Source organism: Danio rerio, chromosome 9, assembly GCF_049306965.1.
Source record: "Danio rerio strain Tuebingen ecotype United States chromosome 9, GRCz12tu, whole genome shotgun sequence".
Lineage (NCBI taxonomy): Eukaryota > Metazoa > Chordata > Actinopteri > Cypriniformes > Danionidae > Danio > Danio rerio.
In genome coordinates this window covers 44510992-44532286 of record NC_133184.1, presented here as the reverse complement: position 1 = coordinate 44532286, position 21295 = coordinate 44510992, and the positions used below count along the sequence as shown (strand labels likewise).

Sequence of the window (21295 nt, the reverse complement as noted above, 5' to 3'; positions counted from 1 at the left end):
GTTTTTCCAGATCGTCCGTTGCCACCAAGAAACATTGTGGTGTCTGACATCAAAGCTGAGTCTTGCTACCTTACCTGGGATGCTCCAGAGGACAATGGTGGAAGCGATCTTACGAACTACATCGTTGAGAAAAGAGATGCCAGTAAAAAGAAGTCTGACTGGGATCAGCTGACATGCTGCATCATGGACAGACGATATGGGGTAAATAATATTAATCTTGTTTATATGAGAGTTTGCCTTTCGAAACAAGACTGTGCTATGTACTTGCAATTCTCATATTTTTTTTTATTCTATCCGTTTTTGAAGGTGTACAAGTTGGAGGCCTATGGTACTTACCAGTTCCAGATCAAAGCCGAGAACAAATACGGCATAAGTGATGGTTGTGAATCAGAAAAGGTTGTCCTCAAAGATCCATTTGGTCTTCCTGGGCCACCTCAGAGGCCAAGGATTATTAGTCACACTCGCTCATCCATGGTGGTCACTTGGGAGCCTCCAAAAGACAATGGTGGCTCAACCATTCAAGGCTACTGGCTTGAAAAGAGAGAGCGTGGAGCTGTATACTGGAGTCGTGTTAATAGGGCTCCAGTAACAAAACCAGCAGTGAAGGGCCTGGAATACAATGTGCTGCACCTTATTGAGGGTGCAGAGTACAAGTTTCGAGTGATGGCTCAAAATGCAGCTGGTGTTGGACCTCCCAGCGAAGCCACAGAGTGTGTGTTTGCACTTGATCCAAGAAGTAAGTAATCACTCTGATGCTGTTCTGAATATGAGTTCCAGATCATAGTAATAATTTAAATTCTGCATGTTTAAATATTACCTGTAGACCCACCAAGTCAACCACCAGCACCTGTAGTAACAGACAAATCTCCAAGCAGCGTGAGTCTTTCTTGGACCCCACCAGATAGAGATGGAGGAAGTCCAATCAAGGGTTACATTGTTGAAGTTCAGGATGAGGGTTCACATGAGTGGAAAAGGATCAATACACCAGACAAGCTGATCCTGACTAATTCCTACACTGTGCCTGGTCTTAAAGAGAATAAGAAATGCAGGTTCAGGATTGTTGCCGTCAATGCTGCTGGTGAATCTGAGCCAAGTCCCAGAACTTCTGATATAATTGTACAGGATATTCTGGGTAATGTACTGCTGTCTACATGTGTTTCAGTATTACATAAAAATATTTAAAGCATACATGTAGAAAGTAATATTTGATTAAATATATATTTGACTTGATATGTTCACAGAGGAACCTGTCATTACCATCGATGTCACATCTCAGGAGCTTTTGAATTGTCGTGCTGGAACAACCCTCAAGATTCCAGCCACTATTTCTGGTAAACCTCTTCCAAATGTGACCTGGGAGTTTGATGGAACTGCCCCATCAGAGAAAAAGAATGAGCGTCACACTCTGCCAGTGGATTCAGATGTAGGAGAAGTCTCTTTTTTTTTTCAAAACACAGAGCTCATACAAACTTGCATTTTAAACAATATATATTGTCATTTAAACTTTGCAGATATCATCCAGTGATACAACATCAGTAGTGACAATCCCTGAGAGTAAATTACACCACTCTGGACGATACATCATCACTGCCAATAACCAGGCTGGCACTAAAATTGTTAAAGTTCGCGTGAATGTGCTTGGTAAGCAGCATTAAATTTTCCTCAAATTCTGAAAACATCAAAACCTAAAACAGCAGCAAAATCCTTACAATGCACATCCTAGAATTATGTATCACAATATGTCACCTAATGTGTCTCATTTGTCTAGATTTGCCTGGAGCTCCTAAAGACATCACAATAAGTGACATCACACGTGGTACATGTAGACTAAGTTGGAAGCCTCCAGACTGTGATGGTGGTGACAGAATTAAGAGCTACTTTATAGAGAAAAAGACTGTTGAAGGAAAGGCTTGGACAAAGGTCAACCCAGCTTGCACAACACAGTCCTTAGTTGTGCCAGACCTTATTGAAGGGCAAGAATACTTGTTCCGCATAAGAGCTGAGAACCGCTTTGGTTATGGGCCCCATACCACAACTATTGAGGGGACTAAGGCCAGGGATCCTATTCGTAAGTATATTTTGTAAATAAGTCTCAATAAAAATGTTTAAAAATATTTTATCCGGATTATAAAAAAAATACATATTTTTGCAGATCCTCCTGATCCTCCCACAAGAGTCAAAATCATTGATGTATCCAAGGGCATTGTAACTCTGACATGGAAGCCACCTAAGAATGATGGTGGTGCACCTGTGACTCACTATAATATTGAGCGTTTGTGGTGGGATAGCAGTGGAAACCAACAAGAGTCCTGGAGACAGTGTAACCGCCGTGATATTGATACCACTACTTTTAAAGTGGAGGATCTTCATGAAGGTGCTGAATATGAATTCCGTGTTAAGGCTGTGAATGAAGTTGGTGCAAGCAGACCATCCTCTACAGCAGGGCCAATCATTGTAAAGGATCAAAACAGTATGTACAGAACAACACAAGCAAACTAATTGAATGAGTCTTAGAGTTGCATTTGATACCAATCATCTTCCTTCCTTTCACTTTCAGGGGCACCTTTCATTGAGCTTCCAGAATTCATGGAGATTGAACAGGGTACAGACGCCCATATTGTTGCCAAGATTAAGGGATGCCCATTCCCAACTCTCACATGGCAGAAGGCTCCACCTCACAAGGGTGAAAACAAGGTTGACGTTGAATATGATGAGCACATCAACAAGCTTGTTGCTGACGATAGCTGCACACTGTTGATCCAGCAAGGCAAACGCTCAGATACTGGCCTCTACACACTTACTGCTAGCAATAGCCTTGGCACTGTTTCAAAGGAAATGAGGCTTAATGTTCTAGGTAAATGGCAGTCACTATTTTGTTTATATATGTAGACACAATTGTTTTTTATATATATATATATGAAGACATAACATCACTCTCTTCTTTTAAAACAGGACGTCCTGGAGCTCCATCTGCACCCATCAAATTTGAGGAAATTCGTGCTGAACAGATTACACTGTCATGGTTGCCTCCAAAAGATGATGGTGGCTCTAAAATTACAAACTACACTATTGAGAGGCGTGTTGTCAACAGAAAGACTTGGATACCTGTCACTAGTGAACCCAAAGAGAGATTATATACAATTGAGAATCTAATGCCAGGCCATGAGTACATTTTCCGGATTAGGGCTCAAAACAAATATGGTGTTGGTGATCCTCTTGATAGTGAACCTGAAGTAGCCAGAAATGTGTTTAGTAAGTATTCATTCAGACCATTAAAGGTGCTATTAATGGAACAGTTCATTCAAAAAGATCAAAATAGTTTCATTATTTACTTACCCTTCATGTTTCAAACATGCTTGGCTTTATTTAAATGATCTTCTTTTGTATTCAGTAGAAAAAATAAAGCTGGAAATATAAAACCATTCACTTTCAAATTATTTGATTTTCCTACTAAGGAAGTTATTGGATTATTGATTACATTGTTACATGATTCTAACTTTCTTCCAAATCATCTTTAGTGTTCTACAGAATACAAAAGTGTTAGAAAATAGGGAGAACATTTTTTATTTTTGGATGAACTATCCCTCTAAAAATATTCTGTATGTTAAAATTACATTGACTTCATAACATTGATTATGTTATGTGTTTTTAAAGTGCCACCTGGCCAATGCGAAAAGCCAACAATTTCTAGCGTCACAATAGACTCCATGACTGTGAATTGGGAAGAGCCAGAGTCAGATGGAGGCAGTCCAATCACAGGCTATTGGCTTGAGCGTAAAGAAACTACATCTAAACGCTGGAGCAGAGTAACCCGTGATCCAGTCCGACCCATGCCAATGGGTGTGTCTCACAGAGTCACGGGACTCATTGAGGGTTCTCAGTATTTGTTCCGTGTAAGTGCGATTAATGCAGCAGGAGTTGGACCTCCAAGTGAGCCATCTGAACCAACATTTGCCAGAGAACCTATAGGTAGGAGAAGCATTCAGGATTCAGAGTAGCTTAAATATTTAAAAAAAATGTGCTCTCACACTATGACAAACTGTTTTTTTGCAGCTCCTCCTTCTCCTCCAACTCCTAAGGTCACAGACTGGACAAAGACTACAGCAGACTTGGAATGGATTCCACCTTTGAAGGATGGAGGCTCAAAGATAATTGGATACTTTGTTGAATACAAAGAGGAGGGCACAGAAGCATGGGTTAAGGTTTGTTTTAGAGCTGAATATTAACATTTTGGCAAAAAGGTATACTTTTTTTATAGTTGCACAATAAATAAAAAAACTCTGTTACAGGCCAAAGACAAGGAAGTTAGAGGAACTAAATTTGTGATCACTGGACTGAAAGAGAATGCATTGTTTAAGTTCAGAGTCATTGCATTGAATGCTGCTGGTCTGGGTGAACCAGGTGAAGTTGCTGATGCTCTTGAAATGAAGGACCGTACAAGTAAGTCTCAGTTATTCAATATTAAACTCAACTAAGTCTTGTTTATTTGCTTGTGTAAGAACAAAAGCCTAATGATTTAGATACATTTTGAATTTAATTTATCAATTGTTTTTTCAGTTTTGCCGGTCCTTGAGCTGGACGTTTCAGTAAAGGAGAAGATGGTTATTCATGCTGGAGGTGTTATTCGTATCCTGGCTTACGTGTCAGGCCAACCTCCCCCTGTGATAACATGGAGCAGAGATGAATATCCAGTTCCATCAGAAGCTGTCATTGAAACGACCTCAATTAGCTGCTCCATGGTAATTAAAGACTGTACTAGAGCACAACGAGGTGTTTATACAATAACAGCCAAAAATGATGGAGGAGAGGTGAAGAAATCTGTCATTGTTGAAGTACTTGGTAAGTGAGAATGATACAGTAAAAGGTACATAATCACTTAAGTACAAATAGTCCACACATTACATTGAAAAAGGGGCATTACAAAAATGACATTTCCTTATTTTATTTTGCTTCTTCAGATGTCCCTGGTCCAGTGGGTGTTCCATTCACAGCAGAAAATCTTACAAGTGAATCATGCAAGTTGAACTGGTTTTTCCCTGATGATGATGGTGGATCTGCCATCTCCAACTACATAATTGAGAAACGTGAAGCTGAGCGCAAGGCTTGGACCTCTTGCTCCTACACAGCTGGAAGACAAAATGCTGTAGTAAATAATCTGGTGCTTAAAAAGGCATATTTCTTCAGAGTTGCAGCTGTAAATGCAATTGGAGTCGGTCCTTTCAACCAAACAGCATGTGAAATTGTGATTAAAGATCGCATCAGTAAGTATTTTCTAAATCAGTAAGCCTTTTCAGTATCAGTAAGCCTTTCTAAATCATTTCTTTGGTTCTAAAATAAAGTATATGACTAAGTTACACAGCTCTAAAATAATATTCAGCATTGATTGTGGTAAATCAACATTTGACCTCTTTGTGATTAGATGTTCCAGACCGCCCAGAAGAGCTTGAGGTGACTGCCATTACTAAAGACCATATTAGTCTGACTTGGAAACCACCTAAAAATGATGGAGGATCTGAAGTGATATCATACATTCTTGAAGCACGCACGATTGGCAAGGACAAGTTTGTCAGACTTACTAAAGACAAACTGATGGAGAGGAGATACACTTACGATGGTCTCCGTGAAGGCGAAACATATGAATTCCGTGTCAGTGCAGTGAATGAAGTTGGACCAGGCAAACCATCATTCTCCACTAAGCCAATTACATGCAAAGATGAACTTGGTATGTTATGTTATTTATTTATTTTTAAATCCACAACTCTTTTTCACTCATCTAAATTAATAATGATTTTTAATTTTTTTTCCGATTTTAGAACCCCCTACAATTGAACTGGACTTCCGTGATAAAGTGGTTGTGCGAGTTGGTGAAAGCTTTGCACTCCAAGGCCGGTACACTGGAAAACCAGCCCCATCTATCACCTGGTCAAGGGATGACAAAGAACTGAAAGCAGACAATCACATAAAGTTTAAAAATACTCTTACCACAATGTGCCTGGGTATTGTGAAAGCTCAACGTGGACACAGTGGCAAATATTGTGTGACAGTTGAAAACTGTACTGGTGCTCGCAAAGGCATCTGTAATGTCATAGTTGCAGGTAAGTGTCATAAAATTAGGAAAATGTTTACTGAAAAATAAAATATAATATGAATAAACATCGTACAACACAATTCTGTGCATTATTTTAGATCGACCGTTGCCTCCAGAAGGCCCAGTTGTCTTTGATGAAGTTCACAGAGATCACATGGTCATTTCTTGGAAGCCCCCTCTTGATGATGGTGGATCTGAAATTTCTAATTACATCATTGAGAAGAGAGATGTAAACAGGGACATGTGGACAACTGTAACATCTGCCACTACAAAAACCCACTGCAAGGTGCCCAAGCTTGTAGAGGGCCGTGAATACATTTTAAGAATAAGTGCCGAGAACATGTACGGCATAAGTGACCCACTGGAATCAGAGGAGATGAAAGCTAAAGATTTATTCAGTAAGTAAAAACAAAACATCAAACATTAAAGCTGTATTTTTTTCCTATCATCCTTCACTGTTCCTAATATCCTTCACATAATTACAGGAGTACCTGAGGCACCTGAGCAACCCACTGTAAAGGATGTTTATAATGATTCAGCACTGGTTATTTGGAACCGTCCTCGTGATGGTGGAAAGCCCATCACAAATTATATTTTGGAAAAGAAGGAGCCCTCTGCAAAGAGATGGTCTCGTGCAACGAGAGATCCAATCTACCCTGCTACACAGTACAGGGTACAAGAACTTGTTGAAGGCTGTGAATATGAATTCCGTGTAACAGCAGAAAATGAAATTGGCACCGGAGATCCTAGTGTTCCAAGTAAACCTATTCTTGCTAAGGATCCCATTGGTAAGTCTTAAAGTATTGACGACTTCATTTTGTAAATGCAAATCAGGAAATAATTTCATCATTCTTTATTCATTCATTCATTCATTCAAATCAATTCTTTACTAGTGCTGCCAAGCCCACCTGTTTTGCCTGAAGCTGTTGACAAGACTAAAGATTCTGTGAGTTTGTCATGGCGAGTTCCCCGTCATGATGGTAAAGGCAAAATTTTTGGTTACTTGATCGAGTATCAGAAGCCAGGTGCAATCGAATGGGTCAAGGCAAATGAAACTCCTGAATCATGCCCCGACACCAAGTTTGTTGTGACCAATCTACCAGAAGGTGAAGAGTTTCAGTTCAGAATTATGGCAGTAAATGCAGCTGGAAAATCTGAGCCTGCATATGTCAAGGAACCAGTAAAAGTTCATGACAGACTTGGTAATTTCTTCCTTATTTTGTTTATAATTTTAATTTTTACATATTAATACACATAATATGAATACTGAAGGGTAGCTGTTTTATGATATTAAATAAAAGCAATTACCTATGAATGTAATTGGAACCAGTCATATTTAAAAATCATAGTTGCATAATTTATCATTTATTTTTCTAACTTTCTAATCTGAATTTTTATGCAGAGGAGCCAGAGTTGTTGTTACATGCCAATATGTCACGTGACCACCTTGCCATGGTTGGGACAGATATTACACTCAGTGCTACACTTAAAGGCATGCCAATTCCCACTGTCTCTTGGAAAAAGAACGATGGTGAAGTTCCTGCCCATTGCCTTATTGAGGTCACAGCAACCGGAAGCAAACTTCACATTAAGAAATGTACCCGTGCGGACAGTGGCAATTATACCATCACTATTCAGAATGCAGCTGGATCAAAATCTGCTACATGCGCTGTTCTTGCTCTTGGTATTTTTAAAAATCATACTTTTAAAGTACACACAGTGTGTAAAGTGCATGTTTAAACAATCGTGGCACCATGATGACTGTTTCTCTTTTTGATCTAGATAAACCTGGACCTCCAAGGAATCTTGCCATCTCTGAAATCACAAGTGAATCAGCTTACTTGACATGGCAAAAGCCAGAAGATGATGGTGGGGCTGTAATTTCCCACTACATTGTGCAAAAGAAAGATGTAGCAGCTGAGAACTGGGTTCCAGTATGTGCTGCGTCTAAGAAACTTAGCCTCATGGCTCAGTATCTGATGGAGGGAACTCAGTATCTCTTCAGAGTTGCAGCTGAGAATCAATTTGGCAGGAGTGCATTTGTTGAAACTAACAAACCTATCAAGGCAGTTGATCCTCTATGTAAGTATTTATTTTTTAGTATTTAACATGTATTTTTGACTTTTTAAATAAATATTAAAATGTATTTACATTTTTTATTTGCATCTAAAGATCCCCCTGGTCCACCTAAGAATCTGCATCATGTGGATGCAGACAAAACTGAAGTGTGGCTTCAGTGGGAGTGGCCTGATCGCACAGGTGGAAGTGAGATCACTGGATTCATTGTTGAACATCAAGAAGAAGGTGCCACTGACTGGGTGACTTTCAAGACTGTCAGCAATCCTCAATGCCATGTTACTGGTCTTGTGGAGGGCAAAACCTACAGATTCCGAGTAAAATCACAAAATGCAATCGGCATTAGTCGACCAGACACCAGTGTGCCAATAACGTGTCAGGAGAAAACCTGTAAGATAATGTTATTATATCATCTTTTTTTAAATTGTAAAAATAAATATTGAAAACATATAATTAGATTTTATGTTACAATAATACATGAACTATTTTATTTTTCAGTGGCTCCAACTATTGAAGTTGATGTGAAACTTATTGAAGGCCTTGTTGTGAAGGCAGGCAGTACAATCCTCCTCCCAGCAGTTATGTTAGGAATCCCAACTCCAACAGCCAAGTGGCAAAGTGAAGGAAATGAGCTTAAAACGGAAGGCAAATTTAAGATTGTTACTGAAGGAAATTCAACAACATTGACCATTAGTGAATGTGCCAGAACTGACAGCGGAGAGTATAGTCTTACTGTATCAAACCCTGCTGGAAGCAAGTCTGTTGCTCTACATGTCACAGTCCTTGATGTTCCATCTGCTCCAGTTGGTCCTGTAAATATCCTTGAAGTTACTCCTGATCATATGATAATCCAGTGGCGTGCACCAAAAGATGATGGTGGTTCACCTTTGATGAGCTATGTTGTAGAGAAGAAGGATGTCAAAAAGCCTTGGGAACCATGGTCAGTAGTAAGTTCTGGAAGTACCAGCACAAAGGCTAAAGTTCCCCGTTTGGAAAAAGGACGTGAATATATTGTGCGTGTACGTGCTGAGAACAAAATTGGCATTGGTGCTGGTCTTGAAAGTCCCCCTACTATTGCCAAGCAAATGTTTGATCCACCAGGTCCTCCTGGCCAACCAACATGTTCTGATATTACAGAAAATGCTGTAACAGTATCATGGGCTGAACCAGAAACAGATGGTGGAAGTCCTGTAAGTGGCTATATAGTTGAGCGCAGGGAGATGACCGGAAAATGGATTCGTGTAAATAAAACACCAGTGTTGGATATTAGATACAGGGTTTGCGGTCTGTTTGAGGGCAACAGCTATGAATTCAGAATATTTGCTGAAAATGTTGCTGGTGTGAGCCAGCCTTCATATCCATCAGACCCAATGAAAGCAAAACGTCCAATTACTCCTCCGGGGCCTCCCAGTAACATTAAGCTGAAGGACTGGAGTAAGTCATATGCAGATTTGGTATGGACCAAACCTTCCCGAGATGGTGGCAGCCCTATCCTTGGCTATGTTGTCGAAATCCAAAGATCAGGTTCTGCACAATGGGATAAAATAAACAAGGATCTGATTAAATTCTGTGCATTTAGAGTACCTGGTCTTAATGAAGGCATAGAATACAGATTCCGTATAAAAGCGTCAAACAAAGTTGGAGATGGTGAGCCAAGAGAACTCACTGAAACTGTGCTCGCCAAGGACATTCTTGTTCCTCCTGAGGTGACGGTTGATGTTGCTTGTCGTGACCTCTTAACAGTAAGAGCAGGCCAGATCATCAACCTTGTGACCCGTGTTAAGGGCAGACCTGATCCTGAAATCACTTGGACTAAAGATGCAAGAGTTTTAGGCAGAGATAAACGCACTGAAATGAACAATAACTTCCCTCTTGTTGAGCTGGTAATTCAGGACGCGGTTAGAGCTGATTATGGGAAATATGCAATTCAGGCAAAGAACAGCAGTGGTCAAGCACAAGCTACAATTATAGTCAATGTGCTTGATATTCCTGGAGCCTGTCAGAATTTGAAGGTTGCTTATGTGACTAAAGATTCATGTATGGTGTCCTGGGAAAATCCTGAGGATAATGGTGGCACTGAAATTACTAACTACAAAATTGAGTGCCGACAACCAAGTCAAAGGGGGTGGACAGTTGTATCTTCTGACTGCACCAAACGACTTGTCAAAGCTCCACTCGTTCAGAATTGTGAATATTTCTTCCGTGTGAGTGCAGAGAATAAAATTGGAGCTGGTCCACCAACAGAATCCAAAACACCAGTTCTTGCTGTTGACCCAGTTGAGAAACCTGGTGAACCAGAGAACTTCCAAATCACTGAAATTGGCAAAACATTTGTCTTCCTTAAATGGAAGAAACCAGAATATGATGGTGGTAGCCGTAACCTTGCCTACCATGTTGAAAAGAAGCCTAAAGAAGCAGATGAATGGGAAAGATTACACAAAGGCGCTATCAAAGAAACCTATTTCATGGCTGACAGATGTATTGAGAACCAAATTTATCAATTTAGAGTTCAAACAAAGAATGAGGGTGGAGAGAGTAACTGGGTGACAACAGCTGAAGTTCTTGTAAAAGAGGAACTTGTTCAGCCAGAGCTTAAAGTCAAAATGGTTGGTACTCTTGTTGTTAAAGCAGGAGATGCAGTTTCAATTGAGGCAGAGCTTCTAGGAAAACCTCAACCTGAGGTTAAATGGTCTAAAGAAGGTGACACTAGAGATATCAGCAAAGGTCTAAGAGTGCAGGTTGAAACGGGCACCAACTTCACAAAATTACAACTCTCAAATTCAAGACGTGGGGATACTGGAAAATACATAATCACTGCAACAAACGCTGCTGGAACCTGTTCTGCTGAGGCCAAGGTGAATGTTCTTGATAGACCAGGCCCTATTAGAGACCTAAAAGTTTCAGATATTTCTATTGACAGATGCAAGCTTGCATGGGAGATACCAGAAGATGATGGCGGTTGTGAGATTTACAACTACATTATTGAAAAATGTGAGGCAAAGAGAGGAGTATGGTCAATTCATTCTGCTGCTATAATTACCAACTCAGCTAAAGTTACACGACTTATTGAAGGCAATGAATACATATTCCGTGTGAGAGCTGAAAACAAGATGGGTGCTGGCCCTGCTGTTGAATCCGAGTCTATTATTGCAAGGACCCAGTTCAGTAGACCAGGTGCTCCTGATGCTCCAGAAGTGACAAAAATTACAAAAGACACAATGGTTGTAATGTGGTGCTCCCCTGATAATGATGGAGGCAAACCTATCACTGGTTATATTCTTGAGAAAAAAGAAGAACATGCCATTCGGTGGGCTCCTGTTGTTAAATCTCCATATGCAGGAACACAAATGACAGTTACAAGTTTACTGCCAAATCATGAATACCAGTTCCGTGTCAAGGCTGAAAATGAAATTGGAGTTGGTGATGCAAGCAAGCCATCCAGAACATTCACTGCAAGAGATCCAGTTGGTATGTCCAGTCAGTAAAATATTTGGTCAAATATTGGCTTGTTTTTTCTTTGCAGTCCCATTTTCATTTTTTCTTTTTTGCAGAGCCTCCTGGTCCTGTTAGTAACTTAAAGGTTACTGACAGCTCAAAGACATCAATTACTCTTGCATGGACAAAGCCTACATATGACGGAGGTGCTCCTCTTATTGGATATGTTGTTGAGATCAGAGTCAAGGGTACAGGAAAGAAGGGGGATGAGGGCTGGAAAAGATGCAACGTTGCTGCGCAGTTGATTGGTACAGAATTCACAGTCTCTAGCCTGGACGAGAAGCTTGAATATGAATTCCGTGTGTCAGCACAAAATCAGGTTGGCATGAGTCAGCCAACTAATCTTGAAGGAGCTGTCACACCAAAAGAAGTCTTGGGTGAGTTTACTTGACTTTTTTTTCACATTTTTACTCAACATTAATTTCTAGTTCAGTTGTGGGGAATTAATGGTCAGGGAGTTGGACTTGTAATGGAAAGGTTGCAGTTTTCATTCCTGGTCCTGGCGGGAATTGAAGATGGGGGAGTGCATGAAACCACACTCTCTCCATCTTCAATACCCAGCTGAGTTGTTCTCAAGCAAGGCTAATTGATCATGAGGTACTGAAATTGCTCCCTGGGTTCTGGAATGCTGCAATTGCTGCCCACTTCTCTGTGTATGCTCTCTCTGTGTGCATGTGTGTTCCTAATTCCCTGTCTTGATGCTTTTCCGCCATTTCAGAGGCCCCTGAGATTGATTTGGATGCAGAACTGAAGAAAGGACTTACTGTTAGGGCAGGATGCCCAATAAGATTAGTTGCAACAATCAGAGGCAGACCTGCTCCGAAAGTTTTATGGAGGAGAATGGGAAAAGATAATGTTGTTCAGAAGGGCCACGTCGATCTCATTGACACCATGACATTCCTTGTTATCTCTGATAGTACTCGTGATGATTCAGGCAAATATTCATTGAATGTATCCAGTCCAGCTGGAGAGAAAGCTGTGTTTGTGAATGTCAAAGTACTTGGTAAGTAAAAAAAAATGCATTATGTATCACTTTGTCATATGATTTCTGATAACAAAAAATAACAACCAAAACATTTGAATTAACTTTAAATAAGATATTGGAAAACTTAAACCACAGCAATACTTAAACTTTCCAAATATGTATTAATCATACATTTATTTATTTTTTCTTTTTCATAAATAGATACACCTGGGCCTGTTGATGGTCTTGAAGTTACTGACATGACAATGTCGTCTTGTAACCTCACATGGTCTCCACCTGAAACTGATGGTGGCAGTAACGTAACTCATTACATTGTAGAGAAACGAGAAATTGATCGCAAGACATGGGCAACAGTGAAAGCTAACGTTGAAAAGACCACATTTAAAATTAGCAATCTTGTCCCAGGAACAGAGTATTACTTCCGTGTAGTAGCTGTAAACGAGTATGGTCCTGGTGTCCCAAGAGTTACACCAAAATCCTATCTGGCCTCTGATCCAGTCAGTAAGTGCAATTCTTAGCTCAATAAATTTTCAATGCTTTGAAATTCTTTTTGAAAGTGTATTAATATGACAATTGTTTTTCTTTTATTAAGGTAAGCCTGATCCACCACAAAAAGTTGATGTTCTGGAGATTTCTAAGAACAGTGCCACTGTTGGATGGGTAAAACCAATGCGTGATGGAGGAGCTAAAATAGATGGCTATGTTATTGACTATCTTGAACTCCCAATGCCTAAACCTCCCAAACAACCAGTGGAGGTTGAAGGTGAGGCTGAACCTGGTGTAGAGCCTGTGGTTCAGCCACCACCTGAACCTGTGGCTGCTGAAGAGGAGAAAGAGGAGAAAGAGGAGAAAAAAGAGGAATGGACACCATATACAGTTGTAAAAGGTTTGAGCATCTCCATTGCTGGACTAAAGGAGGGAAGAAAATACCGCTTCAGAGTGGCAGCAAGAAATTCCATGGGATCCAGTCTTCCTACAGAGACCAGAGAAGCTTATGAGATAAAGGAGCAGATGTGTAAGTTACAGAATATATATACACACACACACACACACACACACACACACACACACACATACATACAGTTGAAGTCAGAATTATGAGCCCCCCTAAATTATTAGCCCCCGTGTATTTTTTTTTTCTTTTCCAATTTCTGTTTAACGGAGAGAAGACTTTTTTAAAAATAATAGTTTTAATAACTCATTTCTGATAACTGATTTATTTTATCTTTGACAGTACATAATATTTTCCTAGATATTTTTCAAGACACTTCTATGCAGCTTAAAGTGACGTTTTTCGTAACATAGTTCGGTTAACTAGGCAGGTCAGGGTAAGTAGGCAAGTGATGTATTAGGATGGTTTGTTCTGTGGACTATCGAAAAAATATAGCTTGAAGGGGCTAATATCTTTGACCTTAAAATGGGTTTAAAAACTTAAAAACTGCTTTTATACTAGCTGAAACAAATAAGACTTTCTCCGAAAGAAAAAAATTCTCACTCTAACTATATATATATATATATATGTGTGTGTGTGTGTGTGTGTGTGTGTGTGTGTGTGTGCGTGTGCGTGTGTGTGCGTGTGTAATCTTCAGAACATATTTTGAATTAGACTCTAACTAAAATTATTTAATTTTGTGTTTTCTTCCCAGTTGAACCCAAAATTATTATGACAGAACTTGTCACTGCAAAAGCAGGGGCAAAACTGAGGGTTGAGGCTCTTGTATCTGGAAAGCCAGCACCAGCGTGCCAGTGGAAACGAGGAGAAAATAATGTTGTCTCATCAAGTCGTCTTGCTGTGCACAAATCTCAGAACATGTGTGTGCTCATCATTAAGGATGTTTCAAGACAAGACAGTGGTGAATATAGCCTTGTTGCTGAGAATTCCAGTGGAAAAATTGAGCAGACATTGAAAATCATCATCAGAGGTTAGAGCCTATCATTTTTATCATCACCATCCAACAAAAATGCCTGTGTCATCATGTAGTTAAATGTTTGTAACATTCTTTGTATCAGATATTCCTGGACCACCTGAGCCACCATTTGAGATCAGTGACATTGATTCTGATGCCTGTACCCTATCCTGGAACAAACCTACTGAAGATGGGGGTAGCAATATCACAAATTATGTGGTTGAGAAATGCGATGTCAGCAGAGGTGACTGGGTTACTGCTCTTTCCAGCTGTGGCAAAGCTGGCTGCAGAATAGGAAAGCTTATTCCTGGAAAGGAATATATCTTCCGTGTCCGTGCTGAGAACAGATTTGGTATTTCAGATCCCCTTGCATCTGAAAGAATGGTTGCCAAGTTCCCCTTCGGTGAGTTGACATTTTAGCATGTGCAGTAGCTGTCAATTTGCAACTGATGAAAAATAGTTATGCAGCCTATGTGTCACTGTTTAACAATTTAATTTTCTTTAAGATGTTCCTGGTGAACCTTTGAACTGCCGCATCAATAAAGTGAACAAGGACTGCATGTTTGTGGCTTGGGATAAGCCAGAGTCTGATGGTGGCAGTCCAGTTACTGGATACTACATTGAACGCAAAGAGAGAAACAGTCTCCTCTGGGTTAAGGCTAATGATTCTGTTGTCCGCACAACTGAATATCCTTGTGCTGGCCTGATTGAGGGTCTTGAATACACGTTTAGAGTGTCAGCTATAAACCGAGCTGGACAGGGCAAACCAAGCAAGAAAACTGATTTCATCACCGCAAGAACACCTGTTGGTATGTCCATGTAATACACATTGCCATCTATAAATATTTGCATATAAGATGTTTACATTCACTGTTTTTCTTTTGTTTTTTTATTTATTTCTAGATGCTCCTGGAAAACCAGAGGTGCTGGATGTGACTAAGAATGCAGTTTCACTGGTTTGGACCAAACCAAAAAATGATGGTGGTAGCAAGATTATTGGTTACTATGTTGAAGCGATGAGACTTCCAGGAGACACTTGGGTGCGTTGCAACACAAGTAGTCAAAATGTGCCTCGTGAGGAGTACACTGCAACTGGCTTAGAAGAGGGTGCTAATTATCAGTTTAGGGTAATTGCCAAGACAGCAGTTAACATTAGTAGACCTTCTGAAATCACTGATCCCATTCTGGTGTCTGCAGAAAATGGTAAGTTTTTTATGTTTTAAAATATCATTTAAATGTTTTCTAAATGTAATTTGCCTAACTGTGTTTGTCATGTTTGCTTGTCTTTAGTTCCTCCAAGAATTGAGCTTTCAGTACAGATGAAGAAGATGTTGCCAGTGAAAGCTGGGTCAGATGTTTGCCTAGAAGCTGAAGTTTTTGGTAAACCAATGCCCAAGGTTACTTGGAGCAAAAATGGAGAAACGTTGAAAGCTGACAAAGAATTCAAGATGTCTCAAAAGAGACATCTCTTTTCTCTCAGCCTTGATGCAGTTACTAAACTTCATGCTGGAAATTATGGAATTCATGCTGCAAATGCAAGTGGTAATACAACTGCAGAAATACAACTCAAAATTTTAGGTGAGTTTTATTGTATTTGTATTGTTTTGCTGATTTAAAAAACAACAGATATAACAAAATATTTTTGGCATAACTTATCACACTTTTCCCTAACACAGATATACCTGGCCCGCCTGCCTCTGTCAAGCTTGATGAGATACTTTCAGATCGGGTCAAGCTGAGCTGGGAGGCTCCACTTGTTGATGGTGGCTCTCCAATCACAAATTATGTTGTTGATAAACGTGAAACAAGTAGGGCTGAGTGGGCCCAAGTTTCTGCTAAAATCAGCCGTGATACAACAGAATGTTCAGTAGAGAGACTGATAGAGGGGCATGAGTACCAGTTCCGTGTTCGTGCTGAAAACCACTATGGTACTGGTGATGCCATCATATCAGAACCAGTTGTTGCAAGAAATCCCTTCAGTAAGGCTTTTCTATTCTTAAATTGTTATTATCGTAAAGTATTGTAAAATTTCTTTGTTGTAATCTACTTGTCATTTATAGCTGTTCCTGGAGCGTGTGACCCACCTGTCCTCACAAATATCACAAAGGAACATATGACTGTGAGCTGGAAGGAACCTTCTGATGATGGAAAATCACCTATTCTTGGATATTTAGTTGAGAAACGTGAAACCAAGGAAGTGAACTGGACGAAAATAAACAGAAAACCCTTGCTGGAGAGAACCCTTGAGGTTGGAGGTCTTTCTGAGGGAGCTCAGTATGAGTTCAGAGTTATTGCTGTTAATAAAGCTGGCCTTGGCAAGCCCAGTGATCCATCCAATGCTGCCTCAGCTCTTGATCCTTTATGTACGCATCAGAAGTACAATATGTGTTATATGCCCTAATATGTGAGAGAATTTATTAATAACTCTGATTTATCTTGTTTACAGATCCTCCAGGCCCACCAATTTCTCCCAAGGCAATAGATACCACCAACAGCACCATAAAACTAACTTGGACTAAACCTGCAAATGACGGTGGAAGTGACATTTTGGGATACCTTGTTGAATGCAAGAGAATTAACACAACAGACTGGATAAGATGCAATGTACCAAAGAACCTTCAGGATACAAATTATGTTGTGACTGGACTCTTGGAGAACTCAGAGTACCAACTTCGTGTTAGTGCTGTAAATAAAATTGGATTCAGCCAGCCTTGCGAAGTTCCTGAAAAACACATTGCGAAGGACGTTTTTGGTACAAATATATTTCTAATTTTAAAATAATTAATGGTATATATATATTTTATTTGTTCAAATACTATTGGTGATTTTTTTTCCTATGTTGTTCCAGTTACTCCTGAGGCTGAGCTTGATGCAGAGCTGAAGGATACTTTGGTGCTTACAGCTGGCAGCAAAATGAAACTTCATGCCAAAATTAAGGGTCGACCAATCCCCAGGGTGACCTGGGCCAAGATGAACACAAACATTAAGGACAGACAAGGAATCATAATCAAGACGACTGACACAGATACCCTGGTTTGTGTTGAGAAAGTAAACAGATATGACGCAGGGAAATACATTCTGAATCTTGACAGTGTTAGCGGAATGAAGATGTACACTGTCATTGTCAAGGTCCTCGGTAAGTTCTGTGAAATTAACCAGATTTAAAATGTATGTAATATTTCATATTAACTAAAGTATATTGTAACTCTAAAATACAGATACTCCTGGACCTCCACTGAATTTGATGATAAAAGAAACATCAAAGGACAGTGCCTCCATCCTATGGGATGAACCTCTAATTGATGGTGGAAGTGAAATCACAGGTTACATTGTTGACAAAAGAGATGCAGAAAGGAAAGCATGGTCAAATGTTACAACTTCCTGCACAAAGACATCTTTCAAGATCGAAGATTTAGAGCCTGGCAGATCATATTGCTTCAGGGTTCTGGCTCAAAATCAGTATGGTATTGGTGAGCCATGTGAAACAGTGGATGCTGTCAGAGCTTCTGGTGAGTAAAGAGATAAATATTGGTCATTTAGTTTTTATTTGCAGACAAAAAATTGCCACTGTGTATTTTTAGAAAAGTCTTATCTTCTTATATCTTCTATATAATTAACTTAATAAATGTCTTCTAGAACAACCTGGACCAGTTATGGACTTCAAGACCTTACTGGTAACCAAGGACTCTTGTACACTTTCATGGAAAAAACCCATCAGTGATGGAGGAAGCCGCATCATTGCATACGTGCTTGAGGTCCTTAATGGCGAAGACAAATGGAAGGAGCTTCTCCGATCAAAAAACATGCAATATAGTGCAAAGGATCTTGTAGAAGGAAGGGAGTACAAGTATAGAGTATTTGCAACAAATGATTCTGGTGATGGTCCTGTGAAAGAACTCTCTGTACTGGCAAAAGATATCAATGGTGAGATTTCTAATTTAGTTTGTACATGGATAAGAAATGCTCTTGAGATACATTGAGTGTATTGTGCTTTAAACTGCCCTCCTTAAAGATTATTTTTTTATATTGTTTTAGTTCTTCCAAGCTGTGACTTACGGGATTTGCCTAACTTAAATTACATTGCAAAAGAAGGAAGCAATGTTCGTCTCAAGATTCCTATTATTGGAAAGCCCACCCCTGCTGTATCATGGAAGAAGGGAGAAGATGAAAATCTCACAGACACAGGAAGAGTGTGTGTAGAATCAACGGCTGTAAACACAACTCTCTTGATACGTGACTGCCAAAGAACAGATGCCTCAAAATACACGATCACTCTTCGCAATTCTGCTGGAACAAAAGAGTCCACAATTTTTGTCAGAGTTGTTGGTAAACCTGGAATTCCAAATGGACCAATAAAGTTCAAGGAGGTGACTGCAGATGGTGCAACATTAAAATGGAGTGCTCCTAAAGATGATGGTGGATCTGAAGTCATCAACTATATTCTTGAGAAACGTGACTCCATTACTAACATGTGGGTTACTGTGTCCTCATCTGTAGTCACAAACAGTTTCAGAGTGACTGGACTCCATGAGGGAACAGAATACATTTTTAGAGTTAGTGCAGAAAACAAATATGGAATTGGTGAAGGCCTCAAATCAGAACCTATGGTCGCCAAGCATCCTTTCAGTGAGTAAATTTTAAAACTTTTGTTATCAGAGTCAAAAGTACGTACTAAACATGTATTAAAAATAATATCATGTGTAAAAAATCTCAATTTCTTATTCGCATTTCACCAGATGTACCAGATTCACCTCCTCCCCCACAAGTCATGAGTATGCGCCATGATTCAGCAACTCTTACATGGTTTGATCCAAGAAAAACTGGAGGCTCACCAATCACAGGTACTGAAAAAATGAAAATAAGACATTAGCTAAGCTACAAGTAAAAAAAATTAAAATAGGATATTTTAATATTTTTCTTTTGCTTACAGGCTACCATGTTGAATTCAAGGAAAGAAACAGCATGTTATGGAAAAGAGCGAACTCAGCACCTTTGAAGATGAGAGATTTCAAAGTAACAGGCTTAACAGAGGGTTTAGAATATGAATTCAGGGTTATGGCTATTAATCTGGCTGGTGTTGGTAGACCTAGCCCTCCAACTGAGCCTCTGGTTGCTTTGGATGCTATAGGTAAGAACAGCCTGAGTATCCTGAGTCCTGAGTATTAATACACACTGTTTTGTTGAAGTTTGGTTTTTAATCATTTGCTTGAACACAATATGTTATAGATGCACCTGGCAAACCCGATGTGATTTGCATCACTAGAAGTACTGTAACACTTCAATGGACTGAACCTCAATATGATGGAGGACACAGGCTTACAGGCTATATTGTTGAAAGACGTGACCTTCCAGCCAAGGTCTGGGTGAAGGCTAATACAGTAAATGTTATAGACTGTGCATATACTGTAGCAGACTTGCAAGAAGGATGCAAATATGAATTTAGAATAAGAGCAAAGAATGCAGCTGGAGCCATAAGTCAACCCTCTGAACAAACTGATACCCTTATGTGCACAGATGAATATGGTAAGACTCTTTTACTTTTTCAATCCCATGCATCTTGAGAATATTATGTTCCATGTTATCTTACCCTTAATTATTGTGCTAATTAGTTTTACTGACTATCTTGCAGCGGCACCAACCATTATAATCGATCCAACAGTCAAGGAAGGGCTTACTGTTAAATCTGGAGATACAATTGTGATTACTGCAACAAGCATCCTGGGAAAACCACAACCAACCTCAGTGTGGTCAAAGGGGGGAAAGTATTTCAAGCCATCAGATGTGTGTCAGATAGAAACTACTCCTTCTTCTTCTACACTTTTTATCAAGTACGCAAGTAGGAAGGACTCAGGAGAGTACACAATTACAGCAAGCAACCCATTTGGTGTGAAAGAGGAAAATGTGAAAGTTACAATTTTAGATGTTCCTGGTCCACCAGGGCCAGTTGAAGCAAGTGGAATTTCATCTGAAAAGGTCACTTTGACATGGACAGCTCCTCACGAAGATGGAGGATCTCCAATTAAATCCTACATACTGGAGAAGAGAGAAACAAGCCGCCTGCTTTGGACCATTCTTGCAGAAAATGTTATTGACTGCCATTTTGTTGCCAATAAGCTAATCCAAGGAAATGAGTACATATTCCGGGTTTCTGCTGTCAACAATTCTGGAGCTGGTGATGCCTCTCACTCTGGGCCAGTGAAAATGGTGGATAGCTATGGTATGTTTATAATTTTGATATTATTGATAGTAATTATTATTTGAAAATTAGGTGTATGCTTCTGGAAAGCTGGATATGTGCATGCAATACGGTTAAAAATATATTTTACTTCTTTCAGGTCCCCCAGGCCCACCAGCTAAACCAGAAGTTGAAAATGTGGCAGGAAATTCTGTTACAATTGCTTGGAAACGACCAGCTGATGATGGAGGAAGTGATATAACAGGCTACATGGTTGAAAAGAAAGAAAAGAAGGGAATGAGATGGACACGAGCATCAAAGAAAACAATTGCTGACCTTCACTTTGAAGTGAAAGGGCTCAAAGAGGGAGTTGAATATGAATTTAGAGTAGCTGCTGAGAATAAGGCTGGATTTGGTGAGCCTAGTGAACCCTCAATTCCTGTGATGACAAAGCTTGTTGCATGTAAGTAAAAGATTATCATTTACACACCGGGGAAGCAAATTCATTAAACACATTAAATGTTTGCTTTCAATGTTATTTTGCGACTGCTTTAAATTCTGTTTTTATG

The 21295-nt window shown here is 39.7% G+C and overlaps 1 protein-coding gene across 50 annotated transcripts in view; it reads left to right on the top strand.

The window, feature by feature from the left end:
- The window catches only part of ttn.1 (titin, tandem duplicate 1), a 140941-nt gene that overhangs the window by 75158 nt on the left and 44488 nt on the right, over nucleotides 1–21295 (top strand). For all 50 annotated transcript variants that reach the window (XM_073913141.1, XM_073913139.1, XM_073913125.1 and 47 more), the window contains 44 exons: nucleotides 11–201; nucleotides 307–736; nucleotides 824–1132; nucleotides 1242–1423; nucleotides 1512–1641; nucleotides 1769–2068; nucleotides 2153–2470; nucleotides 2558–2854; nucleotides 2953–3252; nucleotides 3655–3969; nucleotides 4054–4202; nucleotides 4290–4440; nucleotides 4558–4839; nucleotides 4959–5261; nucleotides 5420–5722; nucleotides 5814–6095; nucleotides 6187–6486; nucleotides 6574–6876; nucleotides 6982–7290; nucleotides 7491–7772; nucleotides 7871–8170; nucleotides 8261–8554; nucleotides 8663–11632; nucleotides 11716–12036; nucleotides 12378–12662; nucleotides 12846–13145; nucleotides 13237–13659; nucleotides 14291–14566; nucleotides 14655–14954; nucleotides 15058–15360; nucleotides 15455–15754; nucleotides 15842–16129; nucleotides 16228–16530; nucleotides 16612–16914; nucleotides 16998–17303; nucleotides 17400–17687; nucleotides 17770–18060; nucleotides 18188–18475; nucleotides 18587–19177; nucleotides 19288–19392; nucleotides 19482–19679; nucleotides 19778–20074; nucleotides 20181–20768; nucleotides 20887–21189. In XM_073913141.1, the coding sequence (XP_073769242.1) occupies nucleotides 11–201; nucleotides 307–736; nucleotides 824–1132; nucleotides 1242–1423; nucleotides 1512–1641; nucleotides 1769–2068; nucleotides 2153–2470; nucleotides 2558–2854; nucleotides 2953–3252; nucleotides 3655–3969; nucleotides 4054–4202; nucleotides 4290–4440; nucleotides 4558–4839; nucleotides 4959–5261; nucleotides 5420–5722; nucleotides 5814–6095; nucleotides 6187–6486; nucleotides 6574–6876; nucleotides 6982–7290; nucleotides 7491–7772; nucleotides 7871–8170; nucleotides 8261–8554; nucleotides 8663–11632; nucleotides 11716–12036; nucleotides 12378–12662; nucleotides 12846–13145; nucleotides 13237–13659; nucleotides 14291–14566; nucleotides 14655–14954; nucleotides 15058–15360; nucleotides 15455–15754; nucleotides 15842–16129; nucleotides 16228–16530; nucleotides 16612–16914; nucleotides 16998–17303; nucleotides 17400–17687; nucleotides 17770–18060; nucleotides 18188–18475; nucleotides 18587–19177; nucleotides 19288–19392; nucleotides 19482–19679; nucleotides 19778–20074; nucleotides 20181–20768; nucleotides 20887–21189 (15657 nt within the window). The remainder of the gene's footprint in view (nucleotides 1–10; nucleotides 202–306; nucleotides 737–823; nucleotides 1133–1241; nucleotides 1424–1511; nucleotides 1642–1768; nucleotides 2069–2152; nucleotides 2471–2557; nucleotides 2855–2952; nucleotides 3253–3654; nucleotides 3970–4053; nucleotides 4203–4289; nucleotides 4441–4557; nucleotides 4840–4958; nucleotides 5262–5419; nucleotides 5723–5813; nucleotides 6096–6186; nucleotides 6487–6573; nucleotides 6877–6981; nucleotides 7291–7490; nucleotides 7773–7870; nucleotides 8171–8260; nucleotides 8555–8662; nucleotides 11633–11715; nucleotides 12037–12377; nucleotides 12663–12845; nucleotides 13146–13236; nucleotides 13660–14290; nucleotides 14567–14654; nucleotides 14955–15057; nucleotides 15361–15454; nucleotides 15755–15841; nucleotides 16130–16227; nucleotides 16531–16611; nucleotides 16915–16997; nucleotides 17304–17399; nucleotides 17688–17769; nucleotides 18061–18187; nucleotides 18476–18586; nucleotides 19178–19287; nucleotides 19393–19481; nucleotides 19680–19777; nucleotides 20075–20180; nucleotides 20769–20886; nucleotides 21190–21295) is intronic.